The sequence below is a fragment of the Capricornis sumatraensis genome, chromosome 19 (assembly GCF_032405125.1).
Source record: "Capricornis sumatraensis isolate serow.1 chromosome 19, serow.2, whole genome shotgun sequence".
NCBI lineage: Eukaryota > Metazoa > Chordata > Mammalia > Artiodactyla > Bovidae > Capricornis > Capricornis sumatraensis.
Window position 1 is genome coordinate 34,942,884 of NC_091087.1, and position 26,090 is coordinate 34,968,973.

The window sequence follows — 26,090 nt, forward strand, 5'->3', positions numbered from 1 at the left end:
TACATTACTCCATCAGGATTATTTCCTTAGGACATATCCTTAGTTGTGCAGTTGTTGGACTTGGGCATATGTGCATGCTAAGTTGTGTCCAACTCTTTGTGACCCCATGGACTGTAGCCTGCCAGTCTCCTCTGTCCATGGGATTTCCCAGGCAAGAACACTGGAGTGGGTTGCCATGACCTGTTCCAGGGGGCATGTCCTTCTCCAGGGATCAAACCCACATCTCCTGGATCTCCTGCACTGGCAGGTGAACTGCCTTCTAGAAGCCAGCTACCGTTTCCCACCCCCCGCCCCCTAGCAGTGAGAAGGAATCTCCATCTTCCTTCACAGCCAATCAATCTTTCCACCGAGGTTTTAAGTAACAGCTAAAAAGTCAGCTGATAAAGGCTTACAGGGACATCCCGGCCAAGAGGAAGACTCACAGATACACATTCTGCAGGAAGCAGGGGACCAAGGTAAGATGCTAGGGAGTGAAGGCCAGGAGGCCAAGCCCTGGAGCTGGCGCTTCTCAGCAGAACCCCAGCATCTGCATTTAGACAATGGAGCCTGGTGGTGGCCAGTTCCATAGGCTTGTCCCTTCAGGAAACATGGATTCACTGGCCCTTCCCACATGACCTTGTCTAGCCAGGCTCCACAGGAGAGGAGCTGGAGGCCCCAGGAAGCTGAGTCCTACCTCCAACACTCCCCCACACCTGAGCTTACCTGCCCCAGCACGGGGCCAAGAGGGTGCAGCTGGCCTCTTTCCGCCTCCTCCTCTGGCCAGGCAGGAGGCTGGCCGAGGAAGGCCCACCCTTTAAGAGGAGGTGTCCACATGAGGAGCACGTGAGCCCCCATACTGAGCTCTCATGATCCCCATGAGGCTTGTGACCTCGCTTCCAAGCCCAAAAAGGAAGCCAAAGCCCAGCCCACCAGGCTGTTCAATGTCCATACCACAAAAGTAGCCTTGGGGTCTGGGGAGGCTGGAGGAGGGGAGTGAGAACTTTCCCTTTGAAGTGACCCTTACCCCAGCAGCCCTTCCCAGCTAAAAATGTCAGCACTGTTTGAATAATTGAGACAATTGGATATAACTGGCTCTTTCAGCAGCCTCTTAGCTTGAAGGCAGTGCCCTAATTACCCTAATCCTTTCATATCATCTGAGGCTGGGCCAGAGGTCGAGGTGGATGTGAGTCCCATGTGACTGTCAGCCTTGTCTTGGTGCCCCTGAGCCCCGGGTCCCCACTCCAACCACAGCCCGAGCAACCTATGTCCACAGTCACCCCACAACTACCCTGATGAGAGCTTCTGAGGTTTGCTGCAATGATTAGTCCAGTGATCAAGGAGATCAAACAGGTCAGTCTTAAAGGAAATCAACCCTGAATATTCATTGGAAGGACTGATGCTGAAGCTGCAATACTTTGGCCCCCTGATGGAAAGAGCTGACTCATTGGAAAAGACCCTGATGGGGGAAAGATTGAGGGCAAAAGGAGAAGGGGGCAGGAAAGGATGAGATGGTTAAATAACATTGCCGATTCAATGGACATGAATGAGGAAAGAAGAAACCTGACCCCTGAAATTCTCCCACCCATGGCCTTCCACTCAAGGAATGCCTCCCCAGCAGAGGGGGGTGCAATTCTCCTCAGCCTGGGTTCCCTCTGTCATCCAGAGGAACCAACAGAGATGCAGGCAGACTGGACCCCAGGGGCACTGGGGGAGTTTCCACTTTACAGATGAGGAGACTGAGGATCATGTGAGTCAAGAGGCTGTTTGCCCAGACATTGTGAGAGGCGGGCAGGACCCTAACTGGCCCAGGCTGTCAGGTCCACCCTGTAGAGCTCCTGGGACTGCAGGCCAAGCCTGCGACCGCAGGCCAAGCCTGGGACCAGCCCCCACCGCCAGCTGCAGGAGAACATACCTACACCTGGGGGATGCCCAGAGGCTTGGGGAGCCTCTGAAGTTTGGAGGTGGATGCAGGATTGTGCAGGGGGCCTGGGGAGGAGAGGTCTATCCTTTGCTTTCAGCAGCTTGTCCCAGGTCTCTGCCCACTAGAGGGCAGAGTCATCTTTGACATCTTTGTCCCAGCAAGGGTGCTGGGGTCGGGTAAAGCGTGACTCCTGCCAAGCTTTGCCCATGCACACAGCCTGGAGTGAGTCGGCAGTACCTACCCTGAAGCAGCTCTGGCCTGGCAGCAGGGTTATATGCCCTGTAGACCACATCCCTGATGGGCTCACAGGTTTTAGCAGGAGTCTTTCTGGGCAGAGGGGAGGCTGCAGGTGGCTGTAGGTCTGACTGCATGGCTCGAGGGAAAATTATGGGTGCTGGGTGCTTCTGGGGCATCAGGAATCAGACTGGAGCAACGAGGAAGGCCTCCCGCCTTCCCTGTGGCTGCCTCTATGGCCAGCCCCACCATGGCTGCAGAACACGAAGCCTGGTGGTCAGTGCCAAGGACCAACCCCATGCCAGCCAGCCAGTAAGTGGCTCTCCAGTCAGTGGACATGACTGTCATTGGTCATTTAAGCCCTTCTCAGGGTCAGATAAGATGGAGAGAATGGAATACCCAGACCTCTGCAAGCCAATGCCCATCCTCCCCGGGGCCAGCATGCTGAGCCCAGTCCCCTGGGACTACCACGTGCAACACGGTGGCCCCAGCCCCATCTGCCTGCTGACTGAGAACATGAAACATGCCCCGTTCAATCTGAGATGAAATCTATGCATAAAACACATGAAATGGCCAAGACCGGTGATCATATTTTTTACCGATTGCATGTTAAAATGATATTTTGGATGTTTGCAGTTGAATAAAACATTATTTTTAAAATATTATTAATATTTTAATATATTCTATTTTAATATTTTAATTTTCAATATAATTAATCCTAGGAGGAAAATATGAGTAAATTTTCTGTACAGTTTGATTCCAACTGTAAAAATATACTTAGAGAAAAAAGGACCAGAAAGGAACATGATATGCTAACAGGTTATATTAATAAAAATAAATGTGATTTTTATCACATATATTAATTTATATAATATACACAAAAGAAAATTCATCATGAGTTCGTACTGATGATTTCCCATTCACATTTAGAAACAGTGATTTTCTTTAAAGTCCTTGATTTTATATTTATGTCTCTTTTTCTTTATGCTCTCTTATCTTCAGGTCATTGACACAGTTTCTCTTTTGCTTTAACTTAGGTAAAGTTTCAGAGCAACAGTATTACTGTGACTCATAAATTACTGAAAGCAGTTTAAAATGTTGTTTTATTTTTCTTTTTGGTCTGAGGTATATCCCATCAAGGACTTCCCAGGTGGCTCAAGTGCTAAAGAACTCACCTGCCAATGTGGGAGACAGAAGAGACATCAACTCTATCCTGGGTCAGGAAGATCCCTTGGAGGACGGCCTGGCAACCCACTCCAGTATTTTGCCTAGAGAATCTCATGGACAGAGGAACCTGGCTGGCTATAGTCTATGGGGTCGCAAACAGCTGGACCCAACTGAAGAGACTTAGGGTTTTCACATCACTTAAAAATGATTCTGCCTTGTGTGGCTACTTGGCAAAAATGATACATAGTTGGATTCACATATGGAATTTTCCCCTAGGTTTTTAGAAATTGGCTTCTCAATTTAATATAATTACATAAAATAGGATTGGGGGCAGGAGGAGAAGGGGACTACAGAGGATGAGATGGCTGGATGGCATCGCTGACTCGATGGACATGAGTTTGGGTAAACTCCGAGAGTTGGTGACGGACAGGGAGGCCTGGCGTGCTGCAATTCATGGGGTCACAAAGAGTCAGACTGGACTGAGTACTGAACTGAACTGAAAATGATTACGTTATTGCAAACTCAAAACTGCAAAGAAGGTTTTTTCAGAAGTGTCTGGCTACTATATCTATTTCCTCCTAAAGTTTATTTACTTTAAAGTGTAAGGTTTAAAATATTTTTTGTTTAATCTTTCTCCTTTTGAGTATTGGTATATAATATTAATTCTGTGTCTATATAGACACATGTATTTTTTTCATGGAACTGATAGAAGACTTTATACACTTTTTCCCACCTTGCTTTTTGTACTTATCTTCTCCACTTTGGGGAGGCGTTACTTAGCCGTGTCTCATTTCTGTTTTGTAGCTGTGTATCCTGAATCCTTGAGTGAATGCTTGAAAATTCATTCAACCAGACAGACACTTGGGTGAGTTTTGGTCTTTACAAATCACTGAGCAGCAAAAAGCCTTGCCGCGTGTCCTTTTGTATTTTGCCAGTCATCTCTAGGCTAGTTTCCTAGAAGTGAGATTATTGGAATTAAGGGTAAATGCACACATAATTTTGCTAACATTGCAAAGTTTTCCTTCCATCTGTGCGACCCCATAGATGGCAGCCCACCAGGCTCCACTGTCCCTGGGATTCTCCAGGCAAGAACACTGGAGTGGGTTGCCATTGCCTTCTCCGCAATAGAGGTTGCACCATCTTGCATTTCCACCAATATTTTATGAGAATTGTTTCCCCGCAGCTGTGTCTATAGAATGTGTTATTAAACTTTTGGGTTTTTTTGTCCATCTTATTAAGAAATGATGTCTTAATAAGTATAGTTTTCATTTCTTGCAATGCTTTTGTCCAGTTTTATTGTTTGTTTGCTTGTTTTTTAATCAGGATAATCCTGGCTTCACAGAATGACCTGGGAAATGTTTCACCTTCTATTTTCTATAAGAGTTGGTGAAAGGTTAGTATTAATTCTTTACAAGTTTGATCGAATTTACAAGTGAAAACATCTGAGCCTAGGGTTTTCTTTGTGGGAAGTTTTAAAGTTAATAGTTCAAGCTCTTTGCTTTTCATAGATCTACTCAGACTTTTTTGTTTCTTCTTGAGACAGTCTCAATAATTTGAATCTTTTCAGGAATTTGTTCATTACATCCGGGTTTTTAGTTGTTATACACTACAACTCCACTGGCATGTAGTTGCTTATGGTTTTCCCTTAAAATTATCCTTTTTATTTCCAGAAGATCAGTTTTGGTATCCTGTCTTTCACTCTTGATTTTACTAACTTGAGTCTTCTTTTTTTTTTTTTCTTGGTTCGTTAACTAACTTATCAATGGTGTTTATTTTTCCAAGAAAACAGCTTTTGGTTTCATTGATTTCTTCTATTGTTCTCCTATTCTCTATTCTATTTTTTTCTACTCTAGTCTTATTTCCTTCCCTCTGCTTGATTCAGGTTTCAGTTCAGTTCATTTCAGTCACTCAGTCATGTCTGACTCTTTGCAACCCCATGAACTGCAGCACGCCAGGCCTCCCTGTCCATCACCATCTCCCGGAGTTCACTCAGACTCACGTCCATCGAGTCTGTGATGCCATCCAGCCATCTCATCCTCTGTCGTCCCCTTCTCCTCCTGCCCCCAATCTCTCCCAGCATCAGAGTCTTTTCCAATGAGTCAACTCTTCGCATGAGGTGGCCAAAGGACTGGAGCTTCAGCTTTAGCATCATTCCTTCCAAGGAAATCCCAGGGTTGATCTCCTTCAGAATGGACTGGTTGGATCTCCTTGAAGTCCAAGGGACCCTCAAGAATCTTCTCCAACACCGCAGTTCAAACGCATCAATTCTTCAGCCCTCAGCCTTCTTCACAGTCCAACTCTCGCTTGTTTTTTTTTTTTTTTTTTTAGTGTTCCAAGGCTGAAGATTTGGAGAAGGAAACGGCAACCCACTCCAATGTTCTTGCCTGGAAAATCCCAGGGACAGAGGAGCCTGGTGGGCTGCCGTCTATGGGGTTGCACAGAGTCGGATACGACTGAAGCGACTTAGCAGCAGCAGCAAGGCTGAAGATTAGATTATTGACTTGAGGTCTTCCATTATTAATACAGGTGTCCAGGGAGGGATGAAAAAGCCCTGGGGAGTGCCAAGTGCTCGGGCCAGCACTGGTCATTTGTGAATCCTGACCTAGAGCTCTGTCCCAAAGGCCTTCTTCTGAAAGTCTCATTTGATGCAGGACTTGTACCTGCTCGACAGATTATGCTGCTCCTGGAAATGGCTGCAGGAGTGAGCATCCACTTTCAATATTTCTGAATTATTTACATACATTTTAAAACCAAGTAGTGTTGACTTTTGGCCTATGACCCTTGGCAGAATCTTTGAAACAAAGCTGAAATGGTAGATTTATCAAACAAATATATTGGCTTTGTAAATTAAAATTCACATGTCATCAAACAATGCCTGTATACATGAGGAAGGTCAGAGTGGACTTGAAGGCCTTTGATACTGAGATCAAGGATAGTCATAAAAATAAATGGAAAACTTGATCAGGCAGAGACTGACAGGTCCATCAAAACCTTTGATGACCATAAACTCTGACTCCATAGCTCTGGAAATCCTCCACCGACTGACAGAAGAACAAGGAAGGTTTTTCTACTTTGGGGAAAGAAGATCCTCAAACATCTGGGACACAGGCCTGGGAAGCTCACCCCTCTCCGTCTGAAAAGCAGAGGGTCTTTCTGGTGAATCTCACGGGCCACATAGACCAAAATGCATAGGTCATTCTCCAAAGGGTGCTTCTCCGATCAATAGTTGAATATTGGCAGCAGCCTTTTCACATTCCCTCCCCCTCCCACATGGCTCTAGACTGGTGAAGACAGAGCTCTGGTCATTCTTCAGTGGAGGACACAGGCCAAGAGAGTCCAAATGGACAACAGCTTCCTATCTAATCCTGGGCGCTTTCTCTTCATTTTTCCTTTTTCTCTTCTCTTTATTTATTTTGGCTTCTCAATGGGTTATGTTGAAATGCTGGCAGATGATATGTCCTGGAATCACAAGCACATGGGCAAAAAAACGAAAACACAACCAAACATTGACTATATTTTAGTTTCCAGAATAATCTCTGCAGTAAAAAGAAAGCTGGTGATTTTATTGTGGAAATGACCAACTGCCTCAGAGCTTTGTAGGAGCCTCACACTGGTGTGGTTGTTGTTGTTCAGTTGCTAAGTTCTGTCCAACTCTTTTCAACCCCATGAACTGCAGCACACCAGGCTTACCTGTCCTTCACTATCTCCTGGAGTTTGCTCAGATTCATGTCCATTGAGTTGGTGATGTTATCAATCCATCTCATCCTCATCCGCCCCCTTCTCCTTTTGCCTTCAATATTTTCCAATGAGTCAGCTCTTCGCATCAGGTGGCCAAAGTATTGGAGCTTCAACTTCATCATCAGTCCTTCCAATGACTATTCAGGGTTGATATCCTTTAGGATTGACTAGTTTGATCTCCTTGCAGCCCAACGGGCCCTCAAGAGTCTTCTCCAGCACCACAATTTGAAAGCATCAATTTTTTAAAAAAATTTTAATTGGAGGCTAATTACAATACTGTAGTTGTTTTTGTCATACATTGACATGAATCAACCATGGGTGTACATGTGTTCCCCATCCTGAACCCCTCTCCCATCTCCCTCCCTATCCCATCCCTCAGGGTCATCCCAGTACACCAGCCCTGAGCACCCTGTCTCATGCATCGAACCTGAAATGATGATCTGTTTTACATATGGTAATATACACGTTTCAGTGTTATTCTCTCAAATCATCCCACCCTTGCCTTCTCCCACAGAGTCCAAAAGTCTGCTCTTTACATCTGTGTCTATTTTGCTATCTCATGTATAGGATCATTGTTACCATCTTTCTAAATTCCATATATATACATTAATATACTGTATTGGTGTTTTTCTTTCTGACTTACTTCACTCTGTATAATAGGCTCCAGTTTCATCCACCTCATTAGAACTGACTCAAATGCATTCTTTTTAATAGCTGAGTAATATTCCATTGTGTGTATGTTCCACAGTTTTCTTATCCATTCGTCTGCTGATGGACATCTAAGTTGCTTCCATGTCCTAGCTATTGTAAACAGTGCTGCAATGAACATTGGGGTACACATATCTCTTTCAATTCTGGTTTTCTCAGTGTGTATGCCCAGCAGTGGGATTGCTGGGTCGTATGGCAGTTCTATTTCCAGTTTTTTAAGGAATCTCCACACTGTTCTTCATAGTGGCTGTACTAGTTTACATTCCCACCAACAGTGTAAGAGCATTCTCTTTTCTCAGCACACTCTCAAAAGCGTCAATTCTTTGCACTCAGCCTTCTTTATGGACCAATTCTCACATCTGTACGTGACTGCTTTGACTATACGGACCTTGTTGGCAGTGACGTCTCTGCTTTTTAATATGCTGTCTAGGTTTGTCATAGCTTTCCTTCCAAGGAGCAAGTGCCTTCTAATTTCATGGCTGCAGTCACCATCCATAAATTCCAGGAACTGGGGTGGCCAGTCTGGGCACAGGGCAGTGTGTGCGTTGTCCTTCTGGGGGCTGGCCTGCTCATGGCTGGAGCTTCTGGGAGTCCCCAGGAGAGAACATTTTTCTGAGGTGGTTTTTCTTGTCATCAAATTCCTGACATCTAGTTAATCTGCAAACTAATCAACCACCTGTAAGAGGACCCACCACGTCTCGGTGGTGGAACCGCCAGACATCTAATTCCACGATGTCATCTTCTGCTCTCTGATGGGACTGAGGAGGGCCCTTCTTACAAATTCTGAGCACTGGTGGTTAATGCTTCTTCAGCCTTCACTCTGGAACAGTGGCACATCTCCCAAAATGTGGGTCCAATTATGTGGAAGTCCCTGTGCCCTTGTCTTCCTTTGAGATGTCTGTGTTTCAGAGACGTTTGGGCAGGAACCATGCAAGAAGTTGTTTTGCCTCTGTCTGATTTTGTTTATAGTAGCTGACTGCAACAGCACAGGCTCACTGGGAGATAAAAGGAGGAACTTCAGCCTCAGGAAGCCAGCTGTGCCTCCTCACTGCTGGGCCCTGAAAGGTGCCTTGGAACACAGACACATTCTACACACGGGGCCTCGCCTGGCCACCTGGCACCTCGGTTGTTTCTACCTCACACCTCGTTGGAAAGGGAGTGCTCATAATGGTCTTCATCAGCGTATCTCCTACCAGCCTCATCTCTTCTGAGCAATGCTTCACAGCTACTAAAATTTGGGTTTCACCCAATTCAGTTGCAATAATCAATGAAGAAAAAAATACACCAAAATAAAAATTTAGGCACATCCTGTAAATCTCAGTAAGGCTTGAAACAAAACATTCTGGGAATCAAGTACTCAATGTCACTTGAATCATGTTTCCATTAACAGTGACTCTTTGATTTTTAATCATTTGATGAAAATCTCCCAAAAAGTATCTGAAAAACAGGCCCAGGCAGGGTGCTCTGGAGAAAGGTGACCAGTGTGAGAGCACAGAGCTTATGGTCTGTAAGGTTCGGTTCTAGAAACAGCAAGAAAGATTCTGGCATTTTACTTTTTAAAAAATTTTTAAAGTGAAAGTGAAAGTGAAGTCACTCAGTCGTGTCCGACTCTTTGTGACCCCCGTGGACTGTAGCCTACCAAGCTCCTCTGTCCATGGGATTCTCCAGGCAAGAGTACTAGAGTGGGTTGCCATTTAAAAATTAAAAAAATTTTTAAGTAGACTTTAATTTTAAAAACCGTTTTAGATTTATAGAAAAATTGAGAAGACAGTATACCCTGGACATGACTGAAGTGACTTAGCAGCAGCAGCAGCATACCCTGGATGAGAGGGGGACTGGGGGAGAATGCTGCTGCTAAGACACTTCAGTCGTGTCCGACTCTGTGTGACCCCGTAGACGGCAGCCCACCAGGCTCCCCCGTCCTTGGGATTCTCCAGGCAAGAACACTGGAGTGGGTTGCCATTTCCTTCTCCACTGGGGGAGAATGGATACATGTATATGTATGGCTGAGTCCCTTCACTGTTCACCTGAAGCTAGCACAACATTGTTAATTGGCTATACCCAATACAAAATGTTTTTGGTGTTAAAGAAAATAAAACGTAAAACAAATAAAAATAAAAAGAGAAAGACAGTATAGATAGTTTCCATCTCCCCTATACTCTTTAATAATATAAACATATTATTATGGTCCATTTATACTAGAATATAAATGTATATATGTTGTATATACTGTTGTTGTTGTTTGTTTAATTGCTAAGTCCTGTCTGGCTCTGTGTGACCCCTTGGACTGTATCCCGCCAGGCTCCTCTGTCCATGAGATTTCCCAGGCAAGCATACTGGAGTGGGTTGCCATTTCTTTCTCCAATACATTATTCTGGTAGCATATATACGACTTAATGACTGAGCAACAACAAGATATACTATGGTGCGTGTGTGTGTGAACAGTCACTCAGTTATGTCTAACTCTTTGTGACCCCACGGACTGCAGCCCGCCATGTTCCTCTGTCCATGAGATTTTCCAGGCAAAAATACTGAAATGGGTTGCCATTTCCTTCTCCAGGGGTTCTTCCCAACCCAGTGATCAAAGCTGTGTCTCCTGCATTGGCAGGTGGATTCTTTAAAATTGCGCCACCTGGGAAAGCCTCATATACTGTGGTATATTGTTATGGTTAATGAGCCAATATCGACATATTATCACTAACTAAAGATTGTGTTTTATTCAGAGTTCCTTAGTTTTTTAATTTTAATTTATTTTCATTGGAATATAATTTCTTTACAATGTTGTGTTAGTTTCTGCTGTACAACAGCGTGAATCAGCCTTATGTATACATATATCCCCTCCCTAGTGATTCTCCCTCTCACCCCACCCCCTCTTCCCACTCCTCTAGTCATCACAGAGTACCAAGCTGAGTCCCCTGTGCAAAAATACCAAACAAGCCAATCAAAAAATGGGCAGAAGACCTAAATAGACATATCTCTAAAGAAGACATACAGATGCCCAAGAGGCACATGAGAAGATGCTCAATATAACAATATCAGAGAGATGCAAATCAAAACTACAATGAGGTATTACCTCACACCAGTCAGAATGGTCATTATCAAAAAATCCACAAACAATGAATGCTGGAGAGGGTGTGGAGAACAGGGAACCCTCCTACACCATGGGTGTGAATGTAAATTGATACAGCCAGGCCGTGTGGGGCCACCCAAGATGGCCGGATCATGGTGGAGAGGTCTGACAGAATGTGGTCCACTGGAGAAGGGAATGGCAAACCACTTCAGTATTCTTGCCTTGAGAACCCCATGAACAGTATGAAAAGGCAAAAAGATAAGGACACTGAAAGAGGAACTCCCCAGGTCAGTAGGTGCCCAATATGCTATTGGAGATCAGTGGAGAAATAACTCCAGAAAGAATGAAGGGATGATGGCATCACCGACTCGATGGACATGGGTTTGGGTAGACTTTGGGAGTTGGTGATGGACAGGGAGGCCTGGCGTGCTGTGGTTCATGGGGTTGCAAAGAGTCGGACATGACTGAGCGACTGAACTGAACTATAGAAAACAGTATGGAGTTCCCTTAAAAAGCTAAACTTAGGTTCTTTTATCTAATTCCTTTCTCTGTTCCAAGGTCTCATGTTATGTTTATTTTTTCCAACTTTATTGAAATAATTAACACACAACATCGTGTAAGTAAGTGTTGATCTGATACATTTATAAATTGCAAAATGATTACCGAAATAGTATTAGCTACCATCTCCACCCTCTTCTTCTCTCTTTTTTTTTTCGTGGTGATACCACTTAAGGTCTATTTTCTTCCCAATACACAGGCATGTGACTCAGTCTTTCTTTATCTGACTTATTTCAATTATTTCATTTAGGGCAATGCCCTCCAGGTCCAGGGGCTGGGGGGCGGGATTGGGAGGGGGGAAATCACGGGATTTCCTTCTTCTCAGGACTGAATCACTCTATTTTTTTCATGTTACCATTTCTCTCCCAGTTGATTCAGAAAAAAAGCAAACAACAAACAACACTGGCTATGAGATTGTTAGCAATGAGTCTGGAATTTCCCCTAGTGCTGGGAAAATTTGCTAGCTGAGATTTCTCTCCCCATCACACCCAGTTCCCTCCTCCCAAGGTACCAATTAAACTTTTTTTTAAGCCCCTGAGATAAAGAGGAATATCTCTGCTGTGAGGAGTTCCTAATTCAGTGATGCTGTTCCTTAGAGAATCAAGTCTGCCCAGGAACAACATTCCCTAAACTTCTAAACTGGGCTCCTCCGAGACTGGACATTCTCAAAAAATGGTCCCATACGAACTAACTGAGACCATTTTGAAGATTGTATTTTCCTTTTAGAGATTCACATGTTAGGATGTGGAAAGGCTCTGAGAAGTCCTACAACCAATAAACGTCTTTAATTTTACATAACCCAGTGTTCTCCAAACTCATTGGCCCTTAATCCCCCTTTTTCTTCTGAAGTACCTCCAAGTGTATCTCAGATCCAAAGTCACAAGGAAGGGTTTGGGAAGCCCCCTCCCCAAGTACCAGGAGCTTAACCATCTGGGGGGCTGATGACTGTTCTGAGGCAAACTGCCCCCTGCCCAGGTCCTTCCGAAGGTCTGGAGATGGGATGCTAAGGATCCCTATAGAAACCTCCTTGGCTTTGGTGAGATGGGATCATCTCCCAGTGTGCATTCTGTCTGAATCATTAACACTGTCACCCACCTTCAGCTGGGTGACAAGAATGGTACCTGATGAAAGTGTCCCAGCTAAACCAGCTGGAAATGGAGGCAGACCCCTGCTCTCTCAGACTCCAGGGTCTGCCCCCTGAACCCCCTGAACCCCCTGCCAGACAGGACCTGGAGAGTCAGGGGCAGAGGGTGGTCTGGTGACTGTCCTGTGGCCAGCTGTCACGCTCAGCATTCTGTGCAACCCTGCCTCTGTGGCCCTGCTCCCACCCCATTAGACCAGGCAACTCTGCCCTCTCTTTGCAGGGCTCTAAAGCTTGCCCTCCTTCCCTCCTTCTCTTTCTTGCCCTTGACATTTTATCCAGCACATTTGAGGAGCACAGGCCCCACTTTCTGTCCCAAGCTCCACAAAGGGCCAGCTTCTCCAGCAGGACAAACTCCTTCCTGGGTGGTCCAGCTTGGGGACTCTGTGTCCTTCTTGGCTCCCTAGCACCTTCCATCCCACCTGGGATGGGAGCGACTGTGCACAGGCCAGTACTCCCTGCCAGACATGACTCCACGGCCTGGGACATCATCATAGCGCAGGAGTCCCCATGGACCTGATAGAAGTTCTCCTGAGTGTTAAATGCCCTGCGGGCCCCCACAGGGGCTACCAGCTCTATGCCATGGCTGTGCTCTGGGCTCCTATTTCTCTGCTGCGGCCGCAGTGCTGCAGCCCCTCCTGGAGTTCCCTCCCCAGGGCCCTACTCTGGTTGTGCTCTTGGGGTCTCTATCCACACCTGGCAGCCTTGTGCCAAAGCTCTTCTGAGGCCCCTGCCTGGTTCCATTGCCTCTGCTCCACTGGGGGCTACTCTCACCTGCCTCTGTGCTCCCATCTCTGCCCCTCCAGGGAGCTGCAGGAGGCCTGGGGTGTTTCCCCTTCTCCCCCTCATCTGTGTTGCCGAAAACACCCAAACCAAGTGAAGACATCAGTCTCCAGATGCAGAGTTGATGGCATCCAATTAATGTTTTTGTTGTTTTTAAAGAATACACATAAAATCCTTTTATTTGTTGTTCAGTTGCTAAGTCATGGCTGACTCTGCAACCCCATGTACTGCAGCATGTCAGGCTTCCCTGTCCTTCACTATCTCCCAGAGTTTGCCCAGACTCATGTACATTGAGTTGGTGATGTCATCCAACCATCTCATCCTCTATTGCCCCCTTCTCTACCTGCCCTAAACTATATATATATAACATAAAATTTATAATTTTAACCTCCTCCAGTCTTCTTGTCTTGTGTAAGTGGGAGAAGAAAGCTGAGACGCACTTGTGAAGGTTGGAGCCCAGGGCACAGGCACACTAAGACTGAGACCTGATCTTAGGGTAACAGAATGCTTCTGTACACCCACTGGCCCTCATATCTTCCCACCCACCACAACAGAGCTCCTGTGGAATAGAAGGGCTACAGCTGGGTGGATCACAAGGCTCAGATGCTAAGGACTCTCAAAGGAACTCAAAGACCAAAAAAAAAATAGATGAAAGTAAAAAATACACTGGATGAAAGTAAAGCCTCAGACATCTACAACCACAGTAAAGAGCAAACACAGTGTAACTGCTAGCCAAATAAGTATAAAGCCTCCAACTAAAGTCATATGAACCTCAGTTCTCATTATCCAATATAACATGTCTTGCTTTCAACAATTACACGGAGTGCTGAAAGACAAGGAAAAACAGTCTGAGAGACAAAAGAAACAACAGAACCAGACTCAGATTCAGCAGAGATTTTGGAATCATCAGACCAAGAATTTTAAATAATTACGATTTTACACTAAAGGGTCTAATGTGAAAAAAGATGACAAGCAAAAATAGAGGGGAAATACATCCAAAGAGATGAAAGCTCTAAAAAAGAATAAACAGGAAATCAAATCAAACACACTATAATAGCAATGAACAATGCCTTTGATGGGCTTACTGGCAGAATAGACACTGGAGACTCAGTGATTTTGGAGATGTCAAAGGAAACCTTCAGTGGGGGAAATTCCCCAGCGGTCCAGTGGCTAGGACTTTACCTTCCACTGCAGGGGCTTTGGGTTCAATCCCTGGTCAGGAACTAAGTTCCCACATACAGTAACTAAAGATCCTTCATGCTGAAACTAAGACCCAGTGCAGCCAAATAAAAATAAATAAATCTTTTTTAAAGTTACAAATACAAGATAAGGAGAACACTTGAACACACAAAGGGAGAACTGTGTCTAGAGTGGGTTCTGCAGTAATGGCCTGAGTCCAGTCCACTGGTCTGTTTCCTCTTGGGAATGTGAAACAGGGCAGAGGCAGCTGTGATCCATTCTGCGTGGTCACAGTAGGGTCCCTGTGATTTGCATTTTCTCCAGTCATCCCACAGGCCTGGTGTTTGTGCTTCTGCGGGCGCCCAGAAGATGGGCTGAACTGGCATGTTATTCAAGGGGACCTAGATTAGAGGTAAATGTATACTGCTGGAGTAGAAGTGGGCCACAGAGGATGAGATGGTTGGATGGCATCACCGACTCAATGGACATGAGTTTGAGCAAGCTCTGGGACTTGGTGAAGGACCGGGAAGCTTGGCATGTTGCAGTTCAAGGGGTCACAAAGACTCAAACACGACTCAACGACAAAACAAGGCAAAATCTGTGGGATGCAGCAAAAGCAGTGCCAAGGTGGAAATATATAGCCTTGATGCATTTATAATTAAAAAGAAGGAATATAAAGAATGAATAGTCTAAGCTTCCACCTTAGGAAACCAGAGAAAGAACAAATTAAGCCTAATACAAGGGCAAGTAAAGAAATAATAAAAATTTGAAAGGAAACCAATGAAATGAAAAACAGAATCAACAGAGAAAATAAATAAAACCAAAAGCTGGCTGCCGGAGCCAGTGGTTCCCTGCTTCCAGAGCCTTGGAGCCACCGCAGAGATGGATATGGAAGGCAGCTGCCCCCTCCGGAAACCCCACTTGGGACAGGATTAGGGCTCAAGAAGAGGCCAGAGGCGGCTGGCTTCGTGCACCAGCCCCAGCCGCGCATGTGGACCAGAGCTGTGCCGGCTCAGCTCTCTGCTGCCCTCTCCTGGCCGCCTCTACAGCCCATCTGACCACAGTCGGAGATCAATGTGGCTCTAAATTGCCAACTCCCTGAAGCAACTCCCTGAAGTAATTGCCGCTAGTTGGCTGGTTTTGACCCATACAAATGGCAGATTTTCAGTGGTCCAACCTCATACCATGGGTTAGCAGGGTCTTACAAAAAGGAATGGAGGGACATGGGTAAAAAGGTAGGGTAAAAGACATGGGTATAAAGAACAATTCTACAGGGGATGGAGGGAGGGATAAACTGAGAGATTAGAACAGACATATGCACACTAGAATGTATAAAATAGATAGCAAACGAGGACCTGCTGTACAGCACTAGGAACTCTACTCAATCCTCTGTAAAGACCTATATGGGGAAAGAGCCTTTTTAAAAAACAGTGGGTATATGTGTATGTATAACTGATTCACTTTGCTGTACACTGAACACAACGTTGTAAATCAACTATACTCCAAAAAAATCTTGAACATCTTCCTCCCCCTAAAAAAAAACAAACAAACAGAACAATCATGAAGTACAGCTTTAGCACTTGCTCAGAAGAGGCCGGGAGTTTGTCAGCTCTGTGGTCGCTCTGGGGGCAGTTCAGACGTTGGCATAGAAACTGACTGCCTGTGGGGAGTGAATGGGTGTGAGAACAACACTCACCTCCTTCCCCCGAGGACCAGGAAGGGGGAGGAGGGAGGGTGTGCTCAGTGAGGGCAGCAGCCAGGCACCCCTGGGCAAAGACAGGCAACTCACTGTTCTTGGGAGAGAAACAGCGGCTCCTCCTGTGAGGACAGGTGGGCGGGAACAGTTAACATCTGGGTGGGGTGCCTCTCCTGGCCCAGAGGTTAACCAACATTGGAGGATGAGTGAGAGCTACCTTGGGGCAACGAGCCTTGGTTGCAGCGGGCCAATTTGGCAGAAAGGAAAGGACATGACAAATGCAGTCAGTGCCTGGTCTGATGGGAACGCTGGATGGTGCCAAAGTCCAGAGCCCTCTGAGCTTAAGTGTTTTCACCTGTGACTTTAGGAACCAAGCACCTGCCTCCTGCACAGGCAGGTAGTCACAGGCAGGGCTGGGCTTCAGCAGGAATACACTTTCAGATGGGAAAACATCAGGATGCCTCTATACATGTTAGGAAATAGCCATTGTCCAGAGCTGCCCAGGCACCCGAGTGCCTCCCCTGGGACCCTGAGCTCTTCTCTATGACCCAGCAGCTGAAGGGTTAATGCTGGGCACACCTGAGACCGCGGGGACCTGCCTAATGCCCTGCCTGGCATCTGATTTGTCTGCACCGATCCTGCTGTTTACAGGGTACTGGTGAAGTGCAAATGGATCACATGCAGAGGAAAGGCACGTAGATGATTCAGAGGCAGAATGCTCCTGGTGTTACCACTGGTGCGGCCAGGAGCCGTCCAGGTGGGGCAGAAGACCTGTGAGCCCAGGCAGGAGGCAGTGAGAGGGTACTTGGGGCCCCAGCACCAGGCTCCCTCCTGGCCTTCTTTCTGCTCTCTCCGTGAGTTCAGAGCCCCACCTCTGTTATTACTCAGCTTTTAGTATTTCTCAGATGATGACTTGGCCACTGTCCTCAAACAGTTGCGCTAAAATGTAAATGGATGGAATACTCCCTGCTCCCAGCATAACCCAAAGTGATGCTCGCGGCCGGGCTTAGCTGTGGCACCCGCTTTCCTGGGCTCAAGGGTTTATCCACAGCCATTAATCACACGAAAGCAGATACTAAGGAGCATTAGCCTTCCAGCTGCCTTCCTGCTTCCCAGGCCATTACTTGGATTACCCTTGAACTGTACCCTCGCCCCCATCTCGGGATTGCTGGGATCCTGCAGCCCCCCAGGTGGGTCCATGATCCCCACCACCCACAGCTGCCTGGCCTCCTTCGCGCTCACCCTTCCTCCCATGGCCAATGAGGCTTCACACAGTATTAGAATGGCCACTGGGCAGCAAATGAGCACTCCCAAATCTACAGCCTCTGCCCCCTTTGTATTAACCACGACCAGCAGTATTAAAAAGCACATATTCTTCCATGGGCCTGAGGGGATAGGAGACCCTGGGGAAGGAGGCTTGACTGGTTGTAGCATAGCTTTCCAGGAGAGATCTCTGGCTCCTCAGGTTCCTCCCAGTGGCCAAGGGGATTCAAGTGTGGATACATTTTGCTCCTTTTTGGTCCCAGAGTCTTTTTAACCACAGAGGGACTGGAAAGGCTGATGGTGGGAATCTGGCTACAAAAAGAGGCAACGAGGGGACTTCTCTGGTCTAGAAGTTAAGACTTCACCTTCCAGTTCTGGGGTGCAGGTTCAATCCCTCCTCAGGGAGCTAAGATCTCACATGACTTGCAGCCAAAAAACCAAAGCATTAAACAGAAGCAACATTGTAACAAATTCAATAAAGACTTTTTTAAATGGCCCACATTTTTTAAAAAAAAGAAAACTTTAAAAAAAAAGGCACTGAAAGAAAAGAATACCGAGGAGTACAGTGTAAAGTCAGACCCCATGAAGGGCTCGTCTTCCACCACAGGCCCAGGGAGACCCCCTCACCACGCAGGCTGCAGTTTTGCGGAGCTAGGACACCTAGGTGGATGGAGCCCTGCTTTCTGGAGCAGTCACTCTAGTCAGACTGAATGTAAATAAACCAGCAGGTTCATCATGTAAAGAGGGAAAATTAAAGGCGTGGCTGCCACAGATGTGGTGTCTGAGGGAATGAATGAGTAAGGCTTCTGGGAAGGGCAGCCCAGGGGAGTGGACAGCCAGTGCAAAGCCCTCAGGTGGCGGGACCAGTGGGCCGGAGGAGAGGAGCACTGTGTGTGGCTGGAGAGCTGAGGGGGATGGGGTGGGGCTGGGTCTTAGGGGGCAAGGGAAGCCCAGCCAAGTCCAGTCCTAGGTCACCTTTTCTGGACCTACGTTTCCTCAAATTATTTGGGCTGATGTCAAGAGTTTTAAATCACCTACGTCCCCAAAGACAAAGAAACATGTTCTTTTTGATCCCATCTTTAGAAGCAGACACTGACAAAACCCCAAGATACATGTATTCGTTCTGTGTCCACAGACTCTACTGTCTGTTCATTGGAGCACAGTGATCATGATGCTGTGTTACACGCACATAGTGAGTAGACAGGGAAGAAGAGGGGAGAAAAATGAAAGACCCCATTACGGGTACACATATATAGATGAAATACCCAGAAATGCAAGATAGACTTAGCTCTAGATCAGCTGGCTTACAGGGATGCTGCTGAAAGAGTACATGGGCTGCTAAAGGTGTGAGTGATGAGAACTACGGAATTCTGTTTGAGTAAAAATGGCTTCCCTGGTGGCTCAGATGGTAAAGAATCTGCCTGCAATGCAGGAGACCCGGGTTTGATTCCTGGGTCGGGAAGATCCCCTGGAGAAGGAAATGGAAACCCACTCCAGTATTCTTCCCTGAAAAATCCCAAGCACAGGGGAACCTGACAGGCTATAGTCCAAAGGGTAGCAAAGAGTTGGACACGACTGAGCAGACACACACACACGAAGATGATTCCATCTACTAACCCCTCCGTGTGTGTGTACTTCCCAGTCTGAGTGTGTAGAAGCCAGTGGGGTACCAACCACCTGCCAATTATCTCCAGAGAATGGGAGGGAGCGGGGGCTTACACTGCTTCCTCTGGATGTGGGGTGAGGGAGGATGGGCAGCAGGGGGCTTGTGGGTGCTAACAGACTCTAGGATGTTCAGGGGAGCAGGCGGCCCCAGTGACTGCAACACTGGCTCTGTTTCCCTATGTGTTCTCCTAGCCTGCCAGGGAAACATACTGTCATACTTGACAGTATGAAATACATGTCACAGCACCATGTAAAATTAGAAGACACTGAAGCACTGCATTGTTCAAGCCAGGGGTTCTTCCAAGCCCATGGAAGAATGTGAAATCCAGTCTAATCCGGTGAGATGCAACTCAATCCCCCTCCACTTCCCCCCTGCCCAAGTCCCAACTCTCAGTCTTCTGGACCATCTTTCTTTTACTGTTGAATCGAAAACCTTCATAACAGGTCAAAGCTGACTGCAGTAAAGTTATGTGCATGTATGTGCGCTTGGTCACTCAGTCGTTTCCGACTCTTTGCGACCCCATGGACTGTAGCCCACCAGGTTCCTCTGTCCATAGGATTTCTCAGGCAAGAATACTGGAGTAGGTTGCTGTTTCCTACTCTAGGGGATCTTCCCGACCCAGGGATAGAACTCAGATTTTCTGCATTGCAGGCAGATTCTTTACCGTCTGAGCCACCTGTCCTTCAGGCCTTGCTCAGTGCCTCCTTCTCTGGGGCCAACATAGAATTGGAGCCCCTGCCCTGAGGCTCTGCCCCTCCTGCTGCTGTCATGCTTTCATTAGCTGTCACCTTATCCAGGTGACCCTGTTGGATGTCTGCCCCGATGGCAGTGTTGTTTTCTGATTTGCCATCACTGGTTCCTGAGCTCCAAGAGGTCCCGGCAGCATGCAGCAGGGTTAAGATGTGCTTGCTGGGGAAGGATGGCATGCACCTGGCTTTACTAAAACACCACAGTGGGTTTGCAGAGAACAAAGAATCATGACATACTTGCACCAATAACTTCCTAGCTGATCATAATGGGGTTTTGTTTGCCTTTCAGCCAGTGTTCTAAAAATTAAACCTGTGATATGTTACAAATTGTGGTTGTCGTTGTTGTTAATGGCATAAAACATATAGAAAGTAAGAAATTTTCTAGAAAAGTCCCATGCAAAACCAGCTCATCTTACTGATGAGAAAACCAAGGCCCAGAGAGGTTAAGTGGCTTCTCTGTGGCCACACAGCAGAACTAGGATTTACACTGAGGCTTTCCCAGCTCCAGGCTCTTTTCTAGCATTCTAGGCTGCTCTAGAGCTGAAGGTCAAGCCTGCCAGCGAGGCCCACGGTTATACCATGTGATACCTACTGCTCAGGGTCACGTGCACCTTTTCCAGACACTTACTTGCATTCAAAAGAGGAAATGTGTCCCAAGACCCAGAGGGGCTGATGTGGGAAAAAGTATGACTTTTCTTAGCAGCTGAAAATCTCTTGGGGAGGATATTTTGAAAGGGGCCAGGGGAGAGGGGCCTTGGTTCCAGGAGGTGGGGGTCACCTGAGCTGCCTTCTAGGGATGGGGGTTCTGATGAAGGGCTTGGTTTGTGGCTTGATCTGCTGTGTGCAGTGAAGCACAGGCCAAAGGGTAAGGTGAGGTCAGAGGTCACAGGGCTGCCTTTGCGTCCCCAACCTTCCCCTTGAACTGCTCCAAAAATGGTGACATGAAAAGTGTTTTGGTGGGATGCTCTGAGTTAAATGGAAGTTTCTTTCATGCAAGACTTATCAGAACCTTTAATATGGCGGTGTGCACTGTGAATCTCTAACAAGGGACTCCTTGGTCCCTCTGGTTTAGGGGCTGCTGTCTCCAGGCTGTTCTTGATGTTAGGCTTCACAGGGTCCTCTTGGGGGTCCTGAAGCAACAGGACATCTTGGTTGCCTACAGCCCCTCCCAACCCATCAGAGATTTTGTCTCAACCTTGTGATGGCTTTCCTTCGTTCTCAGGCCAACTCAACAAAGCAACCAAATGTTTCCCCTCCGGCCCAGCCAAACTCCTCCTGGAATGTACAGGGGTGCCTTCCTTGGAATGCCTTCCAAGAGTCTCTTGTTTGGCATCCCCTTTACACTGGGGTGGGGATTGGCCTGCCGGGGTCATACCTTCCCCTGAGTATTTGCCCAAAGCAAGGGCGGCAGGCTGGTTGGACAACACAGCAGTCGTGGTGGGCTCTGGCCAGGTCTCAGCCCAGGGGTGCCCCTCAGCCCAGCCTGGACCCAACATCATCCCTGGGGGCCTGTGAGTTATTGGGCAGTGTTAGATCTGCTCGCCCCTCCTGTACTCCCCCTCCAACTTCCTCAAACACAGACCTTGCATCCCAACCCACTCCTTTTGACTCCTGGCACCCTGGCAGCTTCTTTCCAGGGCCCTTTCTCCGATACTGTGGGGAGGAGGAGAGGCAGGGAGAAGAGTGGGCAATATCCTTTGAGCAAGTGACTCCGAGCCCATTCCCTGCTCTCTCCCGCCCCCAGGGTTGGATGGCATCACCGACTCAATGGACATGAATTTGGGCAAACTCTGGGAAGCCTGGCATGCTGCAGTCCATGGTGTTGTCAAGTCAGACACTACTTAGCGACTGAATAACAACTCCCCCACCCTGGCCTCTCAGAGTGGAAGAAGCAGGCCTTGACCTTTCTGCCCCTGGGCTAAACCTGGGGGCTACCGAACAGTGAGGAGTCCAAGTAAACCAGAAACTAGGACCTGCAGGCAAGTGGGCGACCCCACAGGCCCCAGAGAGGGGCTGGACCCACCGTCCCTGGGAACACCTGTTGTCACATAGGTGAAGGGTGACTGGACTGTCCACAGGCTGGGGGCCCCTGTGGCACCTTCTCCCAAACTCAAGGGCTCTTTCCACATCACCCAGGCCCTTCTCCCATGGGTGGCTGCCTGGGGAACTCTGCTCAGGTTTGAACATGGAGTCTGGGGCCTGTTCCTGGGCCTGGGGATCCCCAAAGCTCCATATTCACACAAAAGGGAGCTCCCCTGCCCAGTTCAGATGCTAGAGAATCAGGCACCACAGTGCCTGGGAAAGACGGGGCCCAGATTTAGTCTCCCCTGGCTCAGCTCTGCTCTGAGAATCTTCCTCAGCCTCAAAGGTGACCACAGCCCTGCTCCCTGGGGTAGTGGCAGGGATCAAAGGAGTCGTGTAGTCTCCTGGCCCCTTGTATTCATAGTGCGCCCTGAGCACGGGGCTGTAGACTGTAAGGGCTGCCATGAGGGCCATGCCAGTGCAGCAATTTGAAGGAATCAATGGATGTCTGTTCCAGTTAATAATTTTTTAAAACTTGAATTTTAAGGCTTGAATTTTGTATCTCTTTTAAAATTTTCATCATTTAATAATTCATTTGTATTGCATTCTATGAAAGTATCAGTCTATAATGGGTTGAAGATGTAACAACAATTGACTATTCACAACAGTCAGATTTCAGGTTTTGTCCCACAGATGTTGGGGCAACTGTGGAAAGACAGGTCATGGTGGGAGTCTGTTACCTCTATGGCCTTCGTGACAGAGTAGGGAGCTGGGCCCCTCCTGTTTGGGGACGGGGATGGTTTGGATTTACATATGGAATTCTGCTGGAGGAGGAAATGGCAACCAATGGCAACCCACTCCAGTATTCTTGCCTGGAGAATCCCATGGACAGAGGAGCCTGGTGGGCTACAGTCCATGGGGTTGCAAAGAGTCGAACACAACTGAGCAACTGAAGACACACACACTTGGAATTCTGTAAGTGGATTCCAAATGCAGGCTATGTGGGTATTCATGACACCCAAGGTTCTAGCAATGCCCTCTGAGAAGTAGGGGAGGCAGAACCCCTTGGGGCCCTGGATCTGGTCACAGTGCCAAAGGCCTGCCACCGCTGCTGCAAGAGGAGGGGCAGTGGGACTGAAGGAGGTGAGACTGGCGGCGGTGACCCCAGCCTGCATGCTGACCTCGAGAAGGAGGCTCAGACAATCCTGGGGGCGGCTTTACAGGAGTCTTTTCTCAGCCCGCTTTGTAATGTGCTTTGCCCTCACTCACAATTCATCCTCCATTCGCACAGCTGGGCAACCCCAGGTCAGGACACCCTGTGAGGCAGTGACGGTTTACCCTCACTGCCTCTGTGGCTTACTTTAAAGGTATTAGCACATTTTTTGGTTCCCTTTGGCCTGGAATGTTCTCTCAGCTCTTTGAATAGCTGAATCCTTCTGAAACCGAAGGCATGAGTATAAATGCCAGCTATTTAGACATTATCTGTAAATTGGATGGCCACCTACCCAACCCTATCTTTCTCTATCCTACCCCTGTTTACTTCCTACCACATTCTGTTATACTTCATCTCTTCCACTGAAATATCAGCTTCACAAAATCTAAGTCTTTGTCTATTCACAAGGCCTCACACAGTGGCTGGCATGGACTAAGCTTCCGTTAACATTTGAATGAATTAATGAAATAAAATCCTATGTTGTGACATTCGGAGAAGGCAATGGCCCCCCACTCCAGTACTCTTGCCTGGAAAATCCCATGGATGGGGAAGCCTGATGGGGCTTCCACCTATGGGGTCTCACAGAGTCAGACACAACTGAAGCGACTTAGCAGCAGCAGCAGCAGCAGTTGTGACATTAAAAAGCAAAGTATCAGCACATTTTTAAAAAAATCATGAAAACATGCCTCTGATTTCAATAACAGAGACACAGCTAATACAACAGACAAGCACAGACCCACAGTCCTGCTGTTACAGGTGTTTCGAATTTCCATATATGCTTCGTATTTTTTTATTATCTTTAAAAAGAGGGAAGGAGGGGGCGGGAGAGCACACTACAGATACAGCTAACCACCTCCACACTAAAGAAATATGTGTATTTATGTGGAATTTTCCTGTGTTCTAGAGTTTCAATAAAGAGTGCCCTTTCAGGGTTTGCTTTTTTATTCAGTGCATCCATGCTGAGATAACTGGCTTGGTTATTCAAGTACTGTAGAGTATTCCATTGTGTGAATAAACAGAAGCTGATCCTTACCCTCCTAGAGGGACTGCTTGGTTCTTTTTGATTTTCTGCAGCATGCAACGCTGACACAAGCATTGTGTAGCTTCTCTTGAGTACATGGACTACAGTTTTTCAAGGTTGACTCTAAGATATAATCACTGGGCCAGACTATTATTTAGTTGTGTTTAAGACCTTGGCTGTGGACTCTAAATGTCCTCTGCATCTTTTAGCTAAATAAAATGTAGACGGAGACGAAAGTACAGACAAGGAGTCGCACACAGACATATTTTCTATCTCCCTTGTGAACACTCGAGGCTTTTTCTGGAAGACAGACCGTTCTGCCAGGCAGCTGAGGATGGAGCTCCAGGGGCCCCAAAGTCCACTGATTTTGGTTCATCGCCCAGGACTGCGTGCCGGCCATCCCTGTCTGTCTAAGACCATAGGAAGAGCCTTAGAGGTGAGAAGAGCTGGTCAGACAAGGACTAAAGGCCAAATTTGCCTTTGGCAATGGAAGGTTCGGATGAGAGGACCCCAGGGAGGTTGTGCGTGCTATACCTTGTGTTAGTCTTTTTCCCTTTGGGACACCTGGTGTATTTCAGTGAACACCAGGCAGAAGAATGTGGGTTTGGGTTAGGAAATAGGGACCTGGCCTTGAGCTAGTGATGTCAAAGGAGGGCCAAGTATGTAAAAAAAATAGAATGGGCACAGTCCACTATCTGCCTGTGTGATTTGGGGGGTGTTTCCTAGCACCGCTTTAAAGAGTGGCTTCCTTAAAGCCAGAGGTATTGTCGTTCATTCTTCTTTCAGCAAGAGCCCTTCTCAGTTCCAGGGCTGAGGGCTGTAAATAGGGCAAACGATGACATTAAGACTTTTTACCTTATGCAGCTTTTCTATGAGTTTGGCACTGTCTGCTCAGAAATGAGAAGTGGGGCTGAGACCTTTGTTCTTGGAATTGTCACTGATGGCATGTCTCCTACAGCGAAGGTTGTGAGTGTGTCTATATTAGTGAGGTGTTTTTCAATCTTGAACAAAAGATGAGCACTTCCCCCTCCTCCCCTCTTGCCCAATTCCCTGAGTCCAGACCCCATCTGGCACCATTTGGGACTTCCTCTGCTCCCATTCCCTCTCCAGTGTCAGGCACAGGTCAAGAGGAAATATCATGTTCAAGAACAACAAAAGCCTGTTCCTTTTCAGAGTTTATCAGTGAGAACAGAGTGGACGCTTGGTTTGGGAAGAAGGGGTCACGTGGTCCCAGGCTGCACATTGGTCTCATTCCTGCCAATTGATGTGGTGGGTTTTTGGATGTTGATTTTGCACAAGACATGGGTGCGTACTGTCCCCGCAAAGAACACTGACTCATACACACATAAAAGCAGAGAGATGCCCCCACAGAGCCCCCAAAGGATGGATCTTTTCTATTTCTGAGACAGGTGAATTTTAACTCTTTATTTAGAAGAGAAAGCCTTTCATTTGTTCCATCTGAATCTTCAGGCTCATGGGATGTGAGAGACTGGTCCATACCTGCCCACCCAGTTTGCAGCTGGGAGTCTGAAGCCTGGGGAGCCCCAAGATGACCCCTCTGCTTCCAGCCCAGGGGAAAGGCCTTTCCTGGCTCAAGTCCCAGGCCCTGGAGTCAGCCTGCATGTGGGTGCTAGCGAGGGCTTGTGGGAGAGGGGTGTCCTCGCCGCCCACACAGGGCAGGCCCCTGTTTGTGCACTGTGGCACCTCTGCTGCCTCCCCTATTCCCTTCCCTCAGTGGGCATCCCCAGGGAAAACAGAGATTCCCCCTCCCTGAGCCTCTGGGTTGAGATGTCCAGAGGCCCCCAGAGTGGCCCAGGCTGGGTTCCTGGCTGGATCTCACCGCCCTCTGAATGGTAAGGGTTAAGTGCTGGCCTGTCCAGGTCCCCTGAGTTCAGAGAATCATTTAGGGCCCTAGGTGCTCAGACCCCCAAGTCCAGTCACCTGGGAAAAGCACAGGTAGGGTTCAAGTCAGCACACCCCTT

General features: G+C 47.4%; 1 protein-coding gene across 1 annotated transcript in view; it reads right to left on the minus strand.

Moving 5' to 3' along the window:
* Positions 1-2,271, minus strand: part of TRPM1 (transient receptor potential cation channel subfamily M member 1) — a 76,992-nt gene extending 74,721 nt beyond the window's left edge. The window contains exons 1-2 of the mRNA XM_068990963.1: positions 2,142-2,271; positions 703-791 (exon numbers count right to left, since the gene is read on the minus strand). Of these exons, the coding sequence (XP_068847064.1) occupies positions 703-791; positions 2,142-2,271 (219 nt within the window). The remainder of the gene's footprint in view (positions 1-702; positions 792-2,141) is intronic.
* Between the last annotated feature and the right edge of the window lie 23,819 nt (positions 2,272-26,090).